This window comes from Eschscholzia californica, unplaced genomic scaffold, assembly GCF_041429995.1.
Source record: "Eschscholzia californica isolate CP2 unplaced genomic scaffold, dmEscCali1.0.p SCAF_6, whole genome shotgun sequence".
NCBI classification, from domain to species: Eukaryota; Viridiplantae; Streptophyta; class Magnoliopsida; order Ranunculales; family Papaveraceae; genus Eschscholzia; species Eschscholzia californica.
The window spans coordinates 33269677-33288789 of NW_028238483.1; the positions used below are offsets into that span (position 1 = coordinate 33269677).

General features: G+C 36.8%; 4 protein-coding genes across 6 annotated transcripts; all 4 read left to right on the plus strand.

Annotated features, from left to right (window-relative positions):
- Positions 1–297: 297 nt before the first annotated feature.
- On the plus strand, positions 298–7253 carry LOC147533791 (serine/threonine-protein kinase STY46-like). Of its 3 annotated transcripts, none has more exons than XM_086647567.1 (16): positions 298–774; positions 1173–1287; positions 1679–1776; positions 1888–1992; positions 2680–2734; positions 4279–4389; positions 4835–4885; positions 4988–5169; positions 5259–5366; positions 5728–5801; positions 5894–6069; positions 6253–6348; positions 6482–6562; positions 6671–6724; positions 6802–6936; positions 7013–7253. In XM_086647567.1, the coding sequence occupies exons 1-16, from the start codon at positions 581–583 to the stop codon at positions 7082–7084; spliced, it is 1707 nt and encodes a 568-aa protein (XP_086503693.1). In that variant the 5' UTR covers positions 298–580; the 3' UTR covers positions 7085–7253. The 3 variants fall into 3 exon arrangements, 2 of the variants coding, with proteins under 2 accessions (XP_086503693.1, XP_086503694.1); XR_015227565.1 differs by having other exon boundaries at positions 344–774; positions 6468–6562; XM_086647568.1 differs by having other exon boundaries at positions 431–774; positions 1173–1394; positions 1566–1776.
- A 2707-nt stretch (positions 7254–9960) lies between these two features.
- Positions 9961–13554, plus strand: LTO1 (NAD(P)H dehydrogenase (quinone)s). Its single transcript, XM_086647237.1, has 7 exons — positions 9961–10319; positions 10406–10673; positions 11166–11422; positions 11505–11617; positions 11904–12051; positions 12427–12564; positions 13220–13554. The coding sequence occupies exons 1-7, from the start codon at positions 10203–10205 to the stop codon at positions 13295–13297; spliced, it is 1119 nt and encodes a 372-aa protein (XP_086503363.1). The 5' UTR covers positions 9961–10202; the 3' UTR covers positions 13298–13554.
- Positions 13555–14072: 518 nt separating this feature from the next.
- Positions 14073–16438, plus strand: PNT1 (mannosyltransferase family protein). The gene is made up of 4 exons (XM_086647239.1): positions 14073–14575; positions 14890–15072; positions 15343–15890; positions 16016–16438. Exons 1-4 carry the CDS (start codon positions 14305–14307, stop codon positions 16331–16333), a joined length of 1320 nt encoding a protein of 439 aa, XP_086503365.1. The 5' UTR covers positions 14073–14304; the 3' UTR covers positions 16334–16438.
- Positions 16439–16476: 38 nt separating this feature from the next.
- Positions 16477–18982, plus strand: LOC147533794 (pentatricopeptide repeat-containing protein At5g40410, mitochondrial-like). The gene has a single exon (XM_086647238.1). The coding sequence runs from the start codon at positions 16958–16960 to the stop codon at positions 18860–18862; it is 1905 nt and encodes a 634-aa protein (XP_086503364.1). The 5' UTR covers positions 16477–16957; the 3' UTR covers positions 18863–18982.
- Positions 18983–19113: the final 131 nt, after the last annotated feature.

Here is a 19113-nt window from a genome sequence, read left to right on the forward strand (position 1 = left end):
GGATTGTATAGCAAATTTTCATCATACAAATGACCCATTGAATGAATAAGTTGTGGCAAATCTTATCAGACACGTCGACGCAGTAGATGAATTATCGAGCCACGTGGGTACTTTTTCCAGCCACATAGATTTAAGTGCATCCATAAACAGAAAGTAAACATGCTGACATGGAAGTCTGATAGGACATTAACTGAACAGTCATGAAATGTGCCAACGTGTTTTCCACGTGTTTAAGAAGGTATTTTAGGTTCTGTAGTGGCGGCCTATTCCGGGTTCCTGTATTGTCACAACTAATCCGTGATTAAGTCGCATTTTATTTTATCTAATTTTTTAGTTTAACCTGTTTCATGGTGAAGAAGAAAGTTCTAATTAGTATATTTCTTAATGGTAATTACTTATATATATAAATAAAGGGAAGGAAAAGCAAATTACACAAATTCAAATTTCTCTCTCCCTTTTTAGTTTCTTTAAATCACGAGATCACCGTTCTACTCAACTTTTTCTTCTTTCCTCCTAATACCCCAATTCCTCTCTCTCTCTCTAAAAAGTTAATCACTTTCTCTCTCTAAAACTGGTTTTAATGGCGATGGATGATAACGAAAGCTGTAGCAGCAGAACTGTGAATTCATCACCGACACATCCTAGACAACAAAGACAAAAGCTAGAGGTTTATAACGAAGTTCTTCGAAGACTCAAGGATTCTAATAACGAAGAGGCACTTCTTCCTGGATTTGATGATGAACTCTTGTCTCATTTTAATCGTTTACCTACTAGGTACCTAATCTTTACTTTTCATTTTAATCCTTGATTCGTAGTTTTTATCTTTTTCCTGTTTATGATTACATGCTTATATAATTGTTCTAGCAATGTCCTTTCAACCGATTCGATTTCCGCTTTATTTTATCTTTTGTTTCTGATGCTTCACAGATTCATTTATTAGGTTTCGTATTTGATCTCGTCTTTGCGAAATTTTGATTTGGTTTAGGTCATAAAGTGTGAAAACGTAGCACTAAAAAGGAGCGATTCCTTATTATTCTCTGCTTAGTTTTCATATGTGAATTCGAATCTTGAATGATATATTACGAATTTCAATGTGATTGTGAAAGTTGCTTAAAGATTAATAGCTTATTAACTTTAATTTGGTTTATCTATGTAATTTACCGTAACTATAGGTATGCTCTGGATGTGAATACAGAAAGGGCTGAAGATGTTCTTAGACACAAAAGTTTGCTGCAACTAGCTCATGATCCTGCTAATAGACCTGCATTTGATGTTCGTCTCGTGCAGGTAATACGATGTTCGTCTCAGTTGGTAATGCTCAATTAGGTTCAGACTTGGGACAAACTATTTAACTATTAGGTCCAGTCTCAATCCTAATCGCTGGAATGAGTTAGGTTTCTATAATTTTGCTTTCACCACATTGAGTATTTGTAGGTTATTGATTATCATGTGGTATAGTGTAATGGATTACAATATCGACCATAGTACTTCTGATGGTTCCTAGAATGCACATGCACTTCTACCTCTCTATCTTATTTTACTTTTACTAATTTTCGTTCTGTTAGGATGCTTCATCTTTTTTCATTCCAACTGAGATTTTTATCAAATTGTGAGTATTGTAATGTGTAAGCCTCTAACTTGCATATATCTTCTTTGGTCGCTGTATTATCTGATCCAGGTACCACCTAACTCCGATGAAAATTTTGGTGATTCGTCTCCTTCAAATTCTTTAAGTCAAGGCACTGCTCAAAGTCCTAAATACTCAACGAAACAGAGGTATACTACAGATGCTACTTATCAGACTTTACCAGTTAGTGAATGTAATGTTAGATAAAGCTTTTGCTTCGTTTCCTTTTTCTGACTAGTTTGTGATTTATGTTACTTCAGCACTCATCCCCCACCTACATTTGGTTCATCACCTAATCTTGAAGCGCTTGCACTTGAAGGTCAAGATGAAGATAGTTCCGACGAAAATAGTCTAAGATATCTCAGGTATATACTGTTTGGAATGGAAACTATCTTTCAGTCGTTTCTTACATGCAAAATGTCAAGAGTATTCTGGAATACTTCGTCATTGTGAAAGCTGACACTGTGGTTTCAGCTAAAGTATCTTTCTATTCTACTCAATGATTTGTTTTGGTAGATTTAAACTTCATTGATATTTCGAAAGTAGAATCTGCGTAGTATCATAGATATTAAGGTAGTACATACTCTCAAATAGAACAGTGTGATGTTATGTACTTCGGAAAATCTTTTTTATTTGTGTTTTTCAATGGTAGTAGATGCTCAACTTTTATAACTTTTTTTTTTGCTTTACTTTAGACTTTTAAACTTTCACTGCTGCATAGATATAATATGTTGATGTTGGAAATTACTATGTAACTTTGTTTGAGCAGTTAAAACTTATATGGTTCTGTTACTAATATAATCACTACTCTATAACTTTCTTCTTTACGTAAATAGTTCTTCAGTACCTCACAAACAAGCTTATCTGGCTCTTCCTTTTTTCCATGATAAAGTTTTGATAGAGCATAGAATATTGGCAACCTCGGACAATTTTTCTTGCGAGTTTGTAAGAATTCAGCCATGATTAATTTAATGGAGTTATCTTTGTTAAATTGAGAACAAAATATTTTTTTGCATACGAGTCATATTTTTAAATAGTTGATCGTTGTGTAGGCCCATGCATGAGATCACATTTTCAACTGATGACAAGCCTAAACTTCTCAGTCAGGTATATCCTCGCCTTTCCATAATAGAATTATATGCAGGCTATGAAAAACTGTACAAGCAAAGTACACATCAATTAACCAATCGAAAGTTTATAAATAATTCCAGTGTCCTGATAACATTGATTGCGTCTCCAGATTTTCTTCAGAAACTACGATTTAAAATGGGGAGAATTACTGAAACCCTCCAACTCTGATAATGCCTTTACTGAAACCCCCCACTTTAATTAGTAATTACTGAAACCCCCCAACTCCGTTTAATTTAACTTTTATATTTTAAATATTACTTTCTTGCCCTCTTACGTTTTACCCCCACTTCTGATAATTCGTTTACTGAAACCCCCCACTTTTATTAGTAATTACTGAAACCCCCCAACTATTTGAAATGAATGGAGAAGCTCAAAATGGATGGCCAAGATGACACAAAATTATGGCCGTTTTTTTACCGTTTACACCTTTTTGAGCTTTATTTTTTCTATTTAAACTCATGAAACCACCCTACAAATTTCACCCCTACCATCTCGAGCTCATAATGTATGTCGTCACGAAGCTTTTAGCTAAACCAAATCACTAGTGGTTGTAAACTTCAGACAAATAGCAAATTTCAAACATATCCAACGACATGAAGTAAAAAACATTAACAAAATTAACAGTATCACATTATAAACGATGGTGGTAGTAATAAGTTTTAATGGTGGGTTTCAGTAATTACTAATTAAAGTGGGGGGTTTCAGTAATTACTAATTAAAGTGGGGGGGTTTCAGTAATTACTAATTAAAGTGGGGGGTTTCAGTAATTACTAATTAAAGTGGGGGGTTTCAGTAATAAGTTTTAGTAAATGGTCTTTTGGACATTTCACTCTCTCTAACTGCACAATACCGTTAAATCAAACGGAGTTGGGGGGTTTCAGTAATTACTAATTAAAGTGGGGGTTTCAGTAAAGGCATTATCAGAGTTGGGGGGTTTCAGTAATTCTCCCTTTAAAATGTTGCTACTAAAGAATAAACCCAATTGTATGTGGTGTCGATAGGATACTAGGATAGGTGTTTAGCCCACCCAAGCCTCTATACTTCTAATAATTTCTTACATAAACTATATGCGAATAAAATTACATACCATAATAGAAATCCGAGGCATGTATCTATGTACTAAGTGTAGCTATGTCATGCTAATCAGTTTATTGAGGATTTATAACTTCCCATACCAAAGAATCTATTTTACCCACGATAAAGTGAGATTGAAGATATGATTGTCTCACATCATCTTTTCTATTCACGTTATATAGTAGGTCTGCTCTGAGAACCATTGTACACTTGCATAAAATTATGTTTCTGGAGAGTGGAGACTACCACTCCCATATTGGTATTTTTCTCATACAAGTGCAATTTTGGTTTCTCTTCAAATTTTTGATGTCAAACTTATGCGTGAATCTTCATGCACCAAGTATTTTGAAAGTTCGAAATGGAATTTTGTTTCTGGTAGACCTGTTTCAGTACATCATTATGAGTTCTGATAGTCTGACAACTTTATGCTATTTTAATTTTTTCAGTTGACTTCATTACTTGCTGAGCTTGGTCTCAACATCCAAGAGGCACATGTTTTTTCCACAATAGATGGGTATTCCTTAGATGTCTTCGTCGTTGATGGTTGGCAAAATGAGGTAATTCATACTTATTTTCTATGCACTGACTCAAATGTTAAACAAGTTAACTAGTTGTGCTGGAATCACTCACTTAACATTTATCAGTTATTTGCATCAAGACAAGGATACCACTCGCCTAGAGTCACCACTTCTACTTTCACTTTACTCAGTGTTGTTCCCAGTATCAGCCATACAATATTTGTATTCCTTGTGTTCTATTACTTTTATTTCCAAGGTCACTTGGTCTTGGCTTGTGCTCGGTAGGAAACAGAATGACAATAATAGGTCAACATGTACGGTTTTAAGTCAACATATAATAAATAACCATGTCGAGTTATACTCTGTAAGATGTTTGAAAAGTTGACGTCTTTGAAAGGATAACTTCTATAACGCCTCAAGTCTTATTATTTCGTTTTCACCTTTCTTGCCTAATGAGTTTACTTCCTTTTTTGGAAATCTTTAGGAGACTGAGCAGCTTAGACATGCATTGGAAAGAGGAGTTTTAAAGTTTGATGCAAGTCTTCCTCTACCATCTTATACACCTTAGTTACTGTTCTTCTTAATTGGAGATGAATGACGTAATTGTTTCTAAATCTTAGTTTTGTATTTGCAACAGAACAAATCTTCCTCAAAACCGCAACCTCATTCTCTATCTTCTATTGTTGACGAAGGAGAAAGTGAGACTGACCATACTTCTAATCATGTAAAGATACCTACCGATGGGACAGATGTGTGGGAAATTGATTCCGAACAGTTGAAAATTGAGAACAAAGTGGCGTCTGGTTCATACGGGGATCTGTAAGTTCAACTTTTGGAATCATATTCTAATGTAATTGTTTTCCAATTGTATCTTTAACTGTATCGTGGACACACTTTCTTATTTGCAGGTATAAGGGTACCTATTGTAGCCAGGAAGTGGCTATTAAAGTCCTTAAACCCGAGCGCGTAAATGTTGATATGCAACAGGAGTTTGCTCAAGAAGTATATATTATGAGGTTTGTTAACTAAACATACTATATCACATGTATTCACCTATCTCTCTTCTGTTCTCAGAAATGGTTTTGGAGAAAGATATTATCGAAGGAGAACATTCTCAATTAGGAGAAGGTTGAACTTGTTGAAGATTTTGTGAAGATTACAACTTTGATCTCTTCACAGTCCTATTTTTTTCCTTTCCTTTTTTCGAGTTGTGAAAATTAGGCATAAAGATAACTTCACTGCTAAAAAAACTTCTAGGTTTCAGTCTGATCATCATTGCCTTTATCCATCATCTTATCAAGTCAGAGATCTTCCAGCATCATGTGTCTCGAATTCGTTTTTTTATCAGGATTTCAATTCTATTTCTTTTTCTCTCAGGAAGGTTAGGCATAAGAATGTTGTTCAATTTATTGGTGCATGTACCAAGTCTCCTAACTTGTGCATAGTAACAGGTAATAAGACTACTCCCACATTTCAACCCTTAGAAATTGAGTTTGGCATTCATATTTGTTGTAACTTAAGTATATTTATTTGATGTAAGCAGAGTTTATGTCTGGTGGAAGTGTGTATGATTTCCTGCATAAACAAAAGGGTGTCTTTAAATTGCCATCCTTGATCAAGGTAGCTATTGATGTTTCCAAGGGAATGAACTACTTGCATCAAAATAATATAATCCATCGGGACTTGAAGGCTGCCAACCTTCTGATGGATGAAAACGAGGTAAGAGACTCTTCTAACCAAAATGTGCTGGTCTCTCGAGTCTTGGTAAAACAGGTTTTTGTCATGTCCAAAACTCAACCCTTGGTAAAAACAAGTTTTTTTTCCGACCAGCGATGTACAGACTTTTACGAGCCTAATCATATTTCTTGCATTTACGCTATACACTTGGTGTTTGCATATCAGGTTGTTAAAGTTGCTGATTTTGGTGTTGCAAGAGTTCAAATCCAATCTGGAGTAATGACTGCAGAAACAGGGACATATCGTTGGATGGCTCCAGAGGTAAGCATGTCTGTCTTTTTCCTGATAAATTTGGGTTCATTTACCTGGTTATCGATTTCAATTCATTAACCTTCCGATAGAAGGTTGATCTTTTACTTGAAATTCACTCATCGTTATAGTTAATGCATTGAAGGTCATAGAACATAAACCATATGATCACAAGGCAGACGTTTTCAGTTTTGGGATCACACTATGGGAGCTTTTAACAGGAAAGGTAACATCGATTCCATAATTGCTATGCTTAACTTTAGATTATACAGAGATTTGGGATGACTCAAACGTCTTGAAAGCACTAACCAACGTTTATACGATGATTTGCTAGCTCCCATATGATTACTTAACCCCATTACAAGCAGCAGTAGGCGTAGTACAAAAGGTACTTATCATTCTCTCCCCTAATTGAAAACTATGATTTGTAATTACGAAGACTGAAAGTCGATAAATTAACTATAGGGTCTCCGTCCGACAATCCCAAAGCAAACTCATCCAAAGCTTGGAGAATTGTTAGAGAAATGCTGGGAGCAAGATCCAACTTTGAGACCAGACTTCTCCGAAATTATTGACATCTTGAAACAAATAGCGAAGGAGGTAAGCCCTGATTGAGTTTATTGAGCCTGTAACGGCAGAAACTTTAGGCAGATCACTCATTTAGTTTTTGTAACAGATTGAAGAGAAACCAAAAAGATTTCTGTCAGTTCTCCGACGAAGTCATAGCATCAAGGGAGCAAAGGAGTAAAGATGGCCAAGAGTAAATATATTTATGGGTTTTGGTCTATGAGTTCTCTGGGCCATTAATTACTATCTTCTTCTTCTCTAACCTGTACTGTACAGTAGCTTGTTTTGATGAACCTCGCGAGTTTTATCTTTTATTCTTCTCAGGTTATGATCAGTTTTTTCTTCTACTACCCCCTTCCGCAAATCTTTATTTATTTTGATTTTGTCTATTGACCGACGTGAAAATGTAGTCGGTCTAGGCTGTAACTTGGGTGACTGTTGAAATAGAAGATTTTGTGAGTTCTGAAAAAAAAAATTGTTGATGGACTTATAACATATGTTAATAGATAGCAATCTTATATAGGTGGCAAATCCTCATTCCACATTATTAGCCAATTTTAACCATATGTGACAGTTTTGAATTTTAGCCTTACTTATCGTGCCCTTGCACAGAACCGGTTAAAAGCTGAATGCAAGTGTGGTATTTTTTTTTTTGCAATAGTAAGATTGAAAGCAAAATTACTCGCCTACCATAAAGATGATTGGACTTGTTTCGCAATGAAAGAACATTAAACACAAAACGAATAAAGAGCTTCGATTGGACTTGCTTCGCAATGAAAGAACACTAAAACCAAACCGAATAAAGAGCTTGAGCATACATTGCACCAAATGAAACTATGACACTTTTACTACCACCCCCTTGATCTGGAGCATGAATGTCAAACATGCCCAGCTTGATAGGTACATAGAGTGCTGATCAATAAGTTGGAAAGGGCCTTCGTGAGAAAATCAGCAACTTGCTGGTTGGATTTAGTGTATGGAGTAGTAGTCATGCTCGAAGTGACTTTGTCGTGAATAAGATGACAGTGAAGTTCATTTTGTTTGGCACGCTTATGGAAGATGTGGTTGGTAGCAATACTGCAATGTGAGTGGACAGATTGATTGTCGTAGAACATCACTACGACAGTTGAAACATCATTGTCCGACTCAATTATGAAAAGCTTAAGCCACTTCAATTCCAAACTATACCGATAGAACCATACTCAGATGAAGATTGTTCATGTGATTGAGATGATGATACGAGTGTCCAGCTGTAAGCTCCCCTCTTGTTTTCTACTGTTACGTGTATTCTATATTGTCCTAGGGCTACGGGTGCTCATGTACCCTTACTGGACCTGTTTCTTATTTCTGGGTTCAGATATCTTCTGGACTGTCAGACTTTGTTAGTCCACTATCGGGGCATTCCCTTCAACTTAGACAGTTAAGTGGGGGCTGGTCCTTATTTCTTTTGGGTAGATTATTTGATGCAGGAAAGTTAACTTTGGTGCTTAATGGAATGATCTGGGCACCTTCTATTTCGGTTAGCGTTGCTAAACGGAACTCAACTTTGATCTTATTATTAATCAGTTCTGATTCTTCGCCTCACCTCTCCCCCCTTTGCAATTAACCTGTGTTATCTAACTGGCTTTGTCAAAGTTATTTGGCTTGGGCGTGGTCACCAATCCAATTTACCAGGTGACCCGACTATAATTCAATTGTGGTCTAGGTCGATTATGGTTCTGAGCTGGTGGCTTTGGTTGGAACTGTTTGTAGGCGGCCACACTCAAATAGACATGTATATTTTTTTTTTTTGTGGTTGTGGCTATAGTCACAGTGTTTGGTCAGAAGGTTGTCATTTCCGCGAAGATTCACGTGGTGGCTTTTGACACAGCCTTACAGGTTACAGTTTGGAGGGCGTGCTTCAAGATATATTTTTTGGGTTTCACTCCTACGTTGTAATTTTACTTTTTATTTTGTAAATTTGGATCCATAAACAATACAATGTTAGCCGTTAAAAAAAAGTTATGGATCGTAATTAGCTTTTACAATGGACCTGGCTACAAGAAATTGTTTATTGCCTCTCCACATGATGAGATAATCCCTAACAAAATTGCACTAGCTTGATGTTCCAGAAGCGGATCCGCCTCAATCTGCATGCATCAGAATAGGTTTAAAAATGAAGGTGGCTAAGACGTTATAGTAAGCCTTTACCTGGAGCAAACTTAGGGGGGTAGTGGAGCGGGACTTTCACAGACTTTTATAGACAAAATGTCCCGTAGACATTTCAAGACATTTCGGATGAGTTATTATAGACAACATGTGTTCATAGACATTTTCAAGACATTGAGAGTTTGTAGACAAAATGTCTTTATAGACATTTCAAGACAAAATGTCCTGGGGACATTTTAAGATCTTGAGTCCATTGACAAAATGTGTAATGCATATTATATTTGTGCTAATCAAAGATATATTTTTCGACTTTTGTAGACATCTGTGAATATTTGTGGACATTGATGGACATTTGGTAGACATTTATTATTTTAATATTATTATTATTATTTAATCACATGAAATAATATATTAATACTAACATTTCAAAAATATATTTTTCGACTTTCGTAAACATCTGTGAATATTTGTGGACATTGATGGACATTTGGTAGACATTTATTATTTTAATATTATTATTGTTGTTTGATCACATGATGGACTTCAAATGTCTCTTGTTTTTTGAAAGACATTTTGGCTTCCAAATTTGTCCAAAATCCTTCACAAATTCATCAAACTATGAAGTCCACCAAAGTCTGGGACATATTTTGTCTACAATCGAATGCCTCGGACTTTCATAGACTCTCAAATGTCTGGATTTGAATGCCTCAGACTTTCGTGGACTCTCAAATGTCTGGATTTGAATGCCTCAGACTTTCGTGGACTCTCAAATGTCTGGATTTGAATGCCTCAGACTTTCGCGGACTCTCAAGGGTCCGCGAAAGTCTTGCTCCACTACCCCCCCCCCCCCCCCCCCCCCCCCCTTAAGGTATTAGAGAATTCGACGAACTTCCATGTGAGACACCTTAGGAGGCAAATTTGGGATGAAGTTTGTGAAGAAAACAAAGGCCCTTTACACTACTAATAAGAGGCGCCTTAAAACTAACTCCCCTTGCTAGTGTCTAGTAGTTTGTACTAGACGAAATCAGCCATCATCTCCAATTAGAGTGGGTAGAAATACACAATCAAAATTTGCAGATTGACATAAATCCGGGTTGACCAATTGAATCTGGTGATTCCTGAGTTGTGGAAACCTGTGGCGGGAGTGAGTAATGGTGAGCTTCCTTAGCATCTCCATTTCACCTCCATCTACTACTACACCATTCTACTCAGTTCGTTCTCTTTCTCCACTTCCTCGGCTTTCTCGTTCCTCAACAACTCAATTCAAGGTACTCTCTCTCTCTCTCTCTAGAATTCTCTTTTTCTCTCTCTCTCTACAACTTTAGTCGACGAAAAACGATTCGATTTGATGCAGAAACTAGTGATATTACCTTTAAGATGCTCATCAGGTCCGACTAACAATACCGAGCCGGAACCCGATACCACATCTTCGTCTCTTGCTTCTACCAGTAACAGCGATGGAAGCATTTCTACATACAACTGGTGTGCAGGGATTGGAGCCCTAGGGTTTCTGGAAACTGGTTATTTGACTTACCTCAAGCTCACTGATTCCGATGCTTTCTGCCCTATTGGTGGTGGCAATTGTGCTGATATCCTCAATAGTGATTATGCTTCCATCTTAGGTACAGTATATTACAAACAACAAATAACTTATTATCCTCTTTCATTAATTTAGTCGACCAATTTTGGGTTTTCAAAATTTATTCCAAGAACATAAATTGAGATAAACAGAACAAGATCTTTCATTATCCCATAATGTGTTTCCTGGTAATCACAATTCATAATTGTATCGTTTGGTACTTTGGTTTGGCTAGGAATAGAACTGGTAGTGATTAGTTTTTGTCCGTAGATTATTTAAGTGAAGGGAAAGGAATTGCAAACCCACCCACCCCCTAGGTTTAAAATTCCCCTTGACGAGGAATCTCGTTCCCACTCGGAATGTGCTTCCCGGTTCACTCCCGTACACTAAACACCATTATCATTCCATTCCCATGCGCCAAACAATTGATAGTTTGTTTAGGAGGTTTTTGGTTTAGTTAGTATTGACAAAATGATTATGCTTTGTATTTTTAACCAAATATCAACTCTTGATTTTTTTTTCATTACTTTTTCAGGTATTCCTCTTCCCTTGGTTGGTATGGTTGCATATGGATTAGTTGCAGCAGTTAGTCTACAAATTAATCGAAAGGATTCGCCTCTTGGACTTGATGAAGCTAATGGACGATTGATTTTACTTGGGACTACTACCTCAATGGCAACAGCTAGTGCTTATTTTTTGTACCTCTTGAGCACAAAGTTCTCGGGGTCGTCGTGTTCATACTGTTTGTTATCTGCTACATTGTCATTCACATTATTTTTCACCATTCTAAAGGTGTTGTTTAATAAATTTACTTCCTTTTGCTTAAACTCTTTAATTTGAAACATTGTGTTAACCATTTTGCTGGTCATTTCAGGATTTTGGGGTGCAAGAGATACAAAAAGTGGTGGGTCTGCAACTATTTATAGCTGGTCTAGTGATTGCATCTTTAAATATTTCATATAGCGCAATTCAACCCGTCTCGACCAAGTTAGTCGTTCAATCTCCACTCCCTTTAGCTAGTAGATAATTTTCTAGGTGGTTAAATATCTTAAATCATAGTCCATGATGTTGTTGCTTTTAATTTTTTCGGGAGAATATAGTTCTTTACCAATCAAATGGATTCGCTACATTAAGTGGTTCTCGTTCTTTGGTGTTGCAATCTTGAATTGACTATTAGTTGCCATGGTAAATAATCAAAAAGAAATTTAGGAGGTGGATCCCTTTGTGGTATCCTTGTGAAGATTGTTCTCACTATCTCTTTCTCTTTGCACAGCTTGGCCGACATAAATCTACCATTTTATCAAACTGAGATAACGACAAAATCCAGTCCTTTGGCTATTTCTCTCGCAAAGCACCTGCGCTCTGTGGGTGCTAAAATGTATGGAGCTTTCTGGTGTTCACATTGTTTAGAACAGAAACAGGTACTTTCTTTTCTATAATTTGCGTCTTAAGGCTTAAATTCGATTTTCATAGTACACTTTGTATGCATAGATATTCAAGTTTTCACTCACAAGGTAATCCTCTTTCGGGAAGGATGATACTTGTATGTAGCCTTTAAGTGACTTAGTCAGGTTGTACCACAGTATATTGGTAAATTTCTAAATTTTTCATTCCGAAACTTTTCTGACAAATTGTTTCCCAGTCCACAAAGCAATCTGAAAAAAAATTTTGGTTAGTGTAAGAATCTGATTCTAAAAGCATTGGCTTGTCGCTTGTGAAATGATTTTAGGTGTTTCCTTCTTCCGATGTTCATCATTTTCTTTTATCCTGAGATTTTCTATTGGTGGAAAATGCAGATGTTTGGACAGGAAGCTGCCAAGATATTGGACTATGTTGAATGCTTTCCAGATGGGTTCAAGAAAGGGACCCAAATAGCCAAGGCATGTGCAGATGCTGGCCTTCAAGGATTCCCTTCTTGGGTGATAAATGGGAAGGTCAGGCAGCTCACTTCCTTCGAAAACTTATTTAGAATATCATTGCAATAACTAATTTCAACATATTGATTTTAATTTCGTAATAGATTTTCTCCTCAAAGGTTCAAACTTCAAACTGATTAGATGATCGAATTTCCCTCATTATCCTGTTCCCGTCTTTCCTTCATGTTTACATATTTTGTCTCGTATTCTCTTTCTTTGAAGATGTGTAGGAAATGTGATGAAGTTGTTTATGTCAAACTGCCATGAGATTTCACAAGCCTTGTATGTTAAGATTGATCGAGTAATACATTTTGACACTAGTTCTTTTGCGTATGAGCAGAAAATTCAAATTTACAGATCTAAGACTACAAGGCTTCTTTTCTTGGTTACTGTAGAACCACTATGTGAAGCGGTTTATCGCAATAAGATAAACATATATACCATATTCTTTTCTGTTAAGTATATAGGAAATAATATGGTTGCCAGTTTTCTCTTAATGGTTTATACTAACCATAAAAAACAACATCCAATTTAGAAGATCGTGGATATCCACAAGACCTAGTCATTTGAGGACAGAATCAATCATCTTCAATTGTATTGGTATATGATGATTTGACACCAACTTTCATATTTCAAGTTGTTAGTCCTGGAACTTGGTGTTCTTCTTTCGCAGGTTTTGAGTGGACAACAGGAATTCTCAGAGCTAGCAGAAGCATCAGGATTTGTTCTTGAGGAGTTCAAACCATCATAGTATGATTCAGGCATCGAAATTTTGTCCAACAGACTGTACATTTCTCAGCGATTCCACTTTCCCATGCATCTTAATCGTCTATCTCCCAAGGCAGTGGTTTAATACTCGTAATGTTGTTATGTAAGGCACACGATCTGCTACAAAATATACGGATCATCGAGCTTTTGTTGTACCAAATTGATGTTTAGTAGTGTAGTTCTCACATTGTACTAAATTGAAGACAATTAATAATATAGAACTGAAATAGCATTTTTATACTTCTTTGCTAAAGCTGCTAAATATGAGACCCTTTGTTTTATTTTTGGTTGACTGCCTAGGTTAAATGGAGAAAACATTATTTTCATAAAACTTATACAAAAAAAAAAGAAGGGTAATAGAACCCCAAACCATGACAACTGAATCTTTCCTAGCATGTTTCCAATTGATGTTCATGCCTCTTGTCAGCTGCAATGGCAGACCATGATTAGATGGTACTGTGGTAGCCCTGTAAAAGTAGAACTTCGTAAGCTCATTGAAGGGTCAGTAAGATTGCTCGACACTCTCCTTCTTTATTGGAATGATGGCCCAATAAAAGTGGAGCTTTTTGAGCTCATTGAAGGGCTAGCAAGATCGCTCGACACTCTCCTTCTTCACTAGAATGATGACCCCGTAAAAGTGAAGTTTTCTAAACTCATTGAAGGACTAGCAAGATAGCTCGAAACTCTCCTTTGCTCCAATGTGACCCCCGAAAAAATGAAGCTTTCTAAGCTCTTTGAAGAGCTAGCAGGATCGCTCCACTCTCTCTTTCTTCACTGGACCTGCTGTTAATGTCAGTGTCTATTTTCGAAACTGACACATGAATGAAAGAACAGTATTACTGTTCCTATTTCCACCCCATTGTACTAAACAAGTTTCCACCCCATAGTCTCAGATCCAATGCCATCCATCTAATCTCCCAGAGTCTCTCTCTCTCTGACTCCCTTTATTCTCTTCTCTCTCTCTAAACTCTCTCTTTGTTCTTGTAGCAAATGGTGTCAATGGATTATCGTTCACTGCTACTATTCTCAGGAGTACTTCGTATCCTTCTTATAATCTATGGAGAATGGCAAGATACCCATATGGAGGTTAGATATACTGACGTTGATTACTTCGTCTTCTCTGATGCTGCTTCTCTAATGGCTTCAGGAAAATCCCCTTATGATAGATCTACTTATCGTTACTCCCCTTTGCTTGCATTTCTTCTCATCCCTAATTCATTCATTCATCAATCATGGGGGAAACTTTTGTTCTCTGCTTCAGGTATGACCTAAAACGATCCTAATCAGTAAAAAAAATATCTCATTTTTAACGTCACTTGTATGCTAATTCATAAGAACCCATGTTTTAATTCTAGGTTTCTCATTATTAACTGCTAATTTGATGCCAATGTTTGCTGTATTTGTGATCTACTTAGTAATCTTATCATGGGTAATCACTTATATAGTATATCACATATTCAAATGGGTTTAAATTTCAATACCCATATGCCCAAAACCTAATTAGGGAAGCTAATCTAATCTGTTACTTGATGACAATTTATAGTATGTGAACTGAATCATATATTTGTATTATAGATTTGCTTGTGGGTTTGTTTATTCGGACGATTTTGAAGCTTCGTGGTGTTCCTGAGAATATCTGCTTCAATTCAGTAGCAATGTGGCTTTTCAATCCATTTACTTTCACCATTGGCACCCGTGGAAATTGCGAGCCGATGGTTTGCGCTATAATCCTATGGATGATTATTTGTCTTATGAACGGTGTAAGTTCGACTCTCTTTCTATAATTATCTCAAATAAACCCATTATGGCATGTCTTACATTAATATGAAATTGAGAACATTTTTTCGCGGCACTGTACTTTCGATGATTCGAACATCAAATTACCATTTGATACTCGTCAACATTTGCTTGTTTCGAATCGATATTATCTGTTTAACATCGTAATTACAAGAATGCTCCTGCCATAATTCATTTAAGAATGTTCACTTATATATCTTACTTGGTATTGTTCTGCTTTTGGTTTGACAGGGAATAACTTCCAAGCAGCAATTTGGTATGGGCTTGTTGTCCATTTCAGAATCTACCCGATAATCTATGCACTTCCTATTCTCTTTGTTCTTCATCCAGATAATCTTTTATCTGGCCGGAAGCCTATCCTGCAAAAGTGGAGCCTCAATCAACAAACATCAAATCGAAGTTTGAGTAGTACAAATTGGCTTTGTTTCTCTAATCTATGGCTTCTTTTGAGAAACGTTCTGACAAGAAAGAGGATACTGTTTGGGTTAATCTCCGGGTCTTTGTTTTTCTTTTGGACTGGTTTGTTCTTTTATCTCTATGGATGGGAATTTCTTAACGAGGCTGTTTTATATCATCTTACTCGTACAGACCCAAGACATAACTTCTCGATATATTTTTACCACATCTATCTTCATCACGAATATCAGTTTTCGGTATTGGAGAAACTCATCTCCTTCTTACCTCAGTTGATCGTGCAGCTGGTTCTTATTGTTCGCTTCGCACAGGACCTTCCATTCTGTTTCTTTGTACAGACAGTAACTTTTGTAGCATTTAACAAGGTTCGAAGTTCGTTTTTCCATTTCGCGCTTTCTTTAAGCGAAGCTCTCAGAGCTTCTTAATGTGAATTGTTTATTAGATCACAACTAGTACTTGTATTATTCTGATGGAACATTTGTGTTGACAGGTTATAACAGCGCAGTACTTTGTGTGGTTCTTCTGCCTGTTGCCTCTAATACTGCCATGGAGCAAAATGAAGCTTAAATGGGAAGGATTAAGTTGCATTTTTGTCTGGGTGGGAGCTCAACTCCATTGGTTGATGTGGGGTTATCTTCTAGAATTCAAAGGCAAGAATGTTTTTGTCCAACTTTGGCTAGCAAGCTTACTTTTCTTGGCGGCAAACACTTGGGTTCTTGTTATGATAATCCGTCGACATATATTCTCTCCGATTTTCCTACTAACAGAGAACAAAAAGAGACCAAATGAAGCAAGAAAACTACATTGATGAACAATTTTCTATCGCGCTGTAGCTTAAATTAGACCTATTTCTTTGAATTATTTGTAAGAATTTGTTAATTTGGAGTAAATTTTCATGTTGAGTGTTCAATAACCAGCTTTTGCAATTGTAGTGTAGGTATAGGGAATTTATATGACCACGGCTCTTGCGGCATCCTTGAAATTCCGGAGGCATCCAAGATTGTTGGATGGAAGAATTTTGGATGCCCCTAAGACTTCACAGCCTCTTTCACACTGGCAAGGGTTGTCGCCGGACTGTAACCTCTGACCACTATCGTCATTCCTCCGACTACCACCACCAACTTTGATCACTGACACTGTTGACCACCATGTCATTTCTCTTTTCTTCCTCTCTCCCTGTTTCGGTGAAGAAAAGTTTAGACGAAATCTTTGATCAAGTGGATTTTATCAGGTGGTGCTAGCTATTGTGTCGGTCCAGCTCAAAATATGAGTCGTATGTTTTGGTACACAGCCATCAATTCTGCTTCCAATGCGTCTAATCTTTAGCTTCCTCGTTTTGTAGCTGACCAAATGTGGTTCACTAACCTGTCGTTGCATATGTTTTGTTACTGTTTGATCGATTTATTGGTTTCCAGAACTTGAATAATAATGGATGATGATAACAAGAGCTTCTTCCTCATCTGTTTCTTCACTCTTTCATTCAACTTGTTTGATTTCCAAAACTAGCAAATTTATTCATCCCCCACCTCCATTTTTGAACTATTTTCTTATCAAAAGAAACATCTTTTCTGCAATTCCACCTCAACAATGTCACAAGCTCTACCCAAGTTCCACCCAGGAACCTCACTTCTCTTTAATAACCTCATGTTCTTCGATCTTAGATTGTCAGATTATTCATACCCAGATGATCAAATTTGGAAATTACAGTCATGGGTTCATAGGAGATCAGTTGGCCTGTTGTTATGCTAGATTGGGGAGTGCTAGTAATGCACTCAAATTGTTCGAAGAAATTCCTCACAAGGATTTGGTTTCATGGAATTCCATGATTGCAGTGTTTTCGAGAAGAGGGAGCTTAGAAGAGAGCTTTGATATCTTCTTTCGGATGAGATTTGAGGAGGGTATGAAACCTAACGAGATTACGCTTATCTCTCTTCTCCCTGTCTGTTCAAATACGCGAGCATTAGATGAAGGCAAATTTATTCATTGTTGTGCTGTAAAATTAGGTTTCTTGTCTGAACCCAAAGTAGTTAATTCACTAATTAACATGTATGGGAAGTGTTTATCTATAGATGAAGCTCATCGACTGTTTCTCGAAATGCCCGTGAGGAATTTAGTTTCGTGGAATTCGATAATTGCGGGTTATACTCAAAATGGTAATGCTGAATGGGGAACTTATCTTTTCAAGTCTATGAGAAGGGTGGGTGTCGATCCTGATCGAGCTACTATCATAACCCTGCTTCAGGTTTGCGCAGATTTAGCTGCAGAAAAGCTAGGAAAGGCCATTCATGGCTATGTTCTGTTTTCTGGATTGAATTCAGATACACCCATTGCTACTGCACTTATAAATGTATATGCAAAGTCTGGAAATTTAAATGCTTCATGTGAAGTTTTCGGTGACATGATATACCCTGATAGAATCGCTTGGACTGCAATGCTGGCAGGATATGCAATCCATGGACATGGCAAAGAAGCTATCAAGTTCTTTGATCTCATGATCAAGAATGGAGCAAAGCCAGATCACGTCACCTTTACTCATATATTATCGGCATGCAGTCACTCCGGGCTCATCGAAGAAGGTAAGGAATACTTTCAGGTCATGTCAAAAGTTTATGGAGTTGAACCTGATTTAGATCATTATTCTTGTATGGTCGATCTTCTTGGTAGGTCTGGGCTATTAGAGGAAGCTCATGAACTTGTCAAAACAATGCCAATTGATCCAAATTTAAGTGTTTGGGGTGTATTGCTTGGTGCTTGTACAGTTCATCGTAACGTCAAGCTTGGGAAAGAAATTGCGGAAACAATGTTTAAACTCGACCAAACTGATCCCAGGAACTACATTGCTTTATGTAATATGTACTCTGCTGCCGGTTTGTGGAGAGATGCTTCGAAAGTTAGGGCATTGATGAAAGAGAGAGGTCTTCGAAAGGACACGGGTTGCAGTTTCATAGAACACGGAGGAAGGGTTTATCGTTTTGTGGTGGGAGATCGATCACACCCGGAATCAGATAAGATTTATTTGAAGTTAGATGAACTTATAATGAAAATGAAGAAAATTGGGTATGTGCCTAACACAGACTTGGTTTTACATGATGTTGATGAAGAAATGAAACAAGATATGATCAGTAAACACAGTGAGAAACTTGCTATTGCATTTGGCCTTTTAGTGACTAGCCATGGCATGCCTATAATGGTAACTAAGAATCTTCGGATATGCGGGGATTGTCATACTGCTGCGAAATTTATATCTTCGATCGAGAAACGTAAAATCATTATCCGAGACTCGAAAAGGTTTCACCATTTCTCAAATGGGCTGTGTTCTTGTGGAGATTATTGGTGATCCTTTTTCCGCTTACGTTGTTCTTATTGTTTTCGGTTTTCAGACGTATTATCTTGATAAAAATGTAACTTGTTGGAGGATGAATATCAATTTTCTTAACCGACTTTTATATTTATCTCTCAATTCAGACTTAAAATGAATCTCACTAAAATAAATCTGAAATTGTTCTTAATTACACACAAGTTGGAATTAAAAAAATATAAGCATTATTTAGGATATGCATAAAGATAACATTGATGTCTTACCCAATC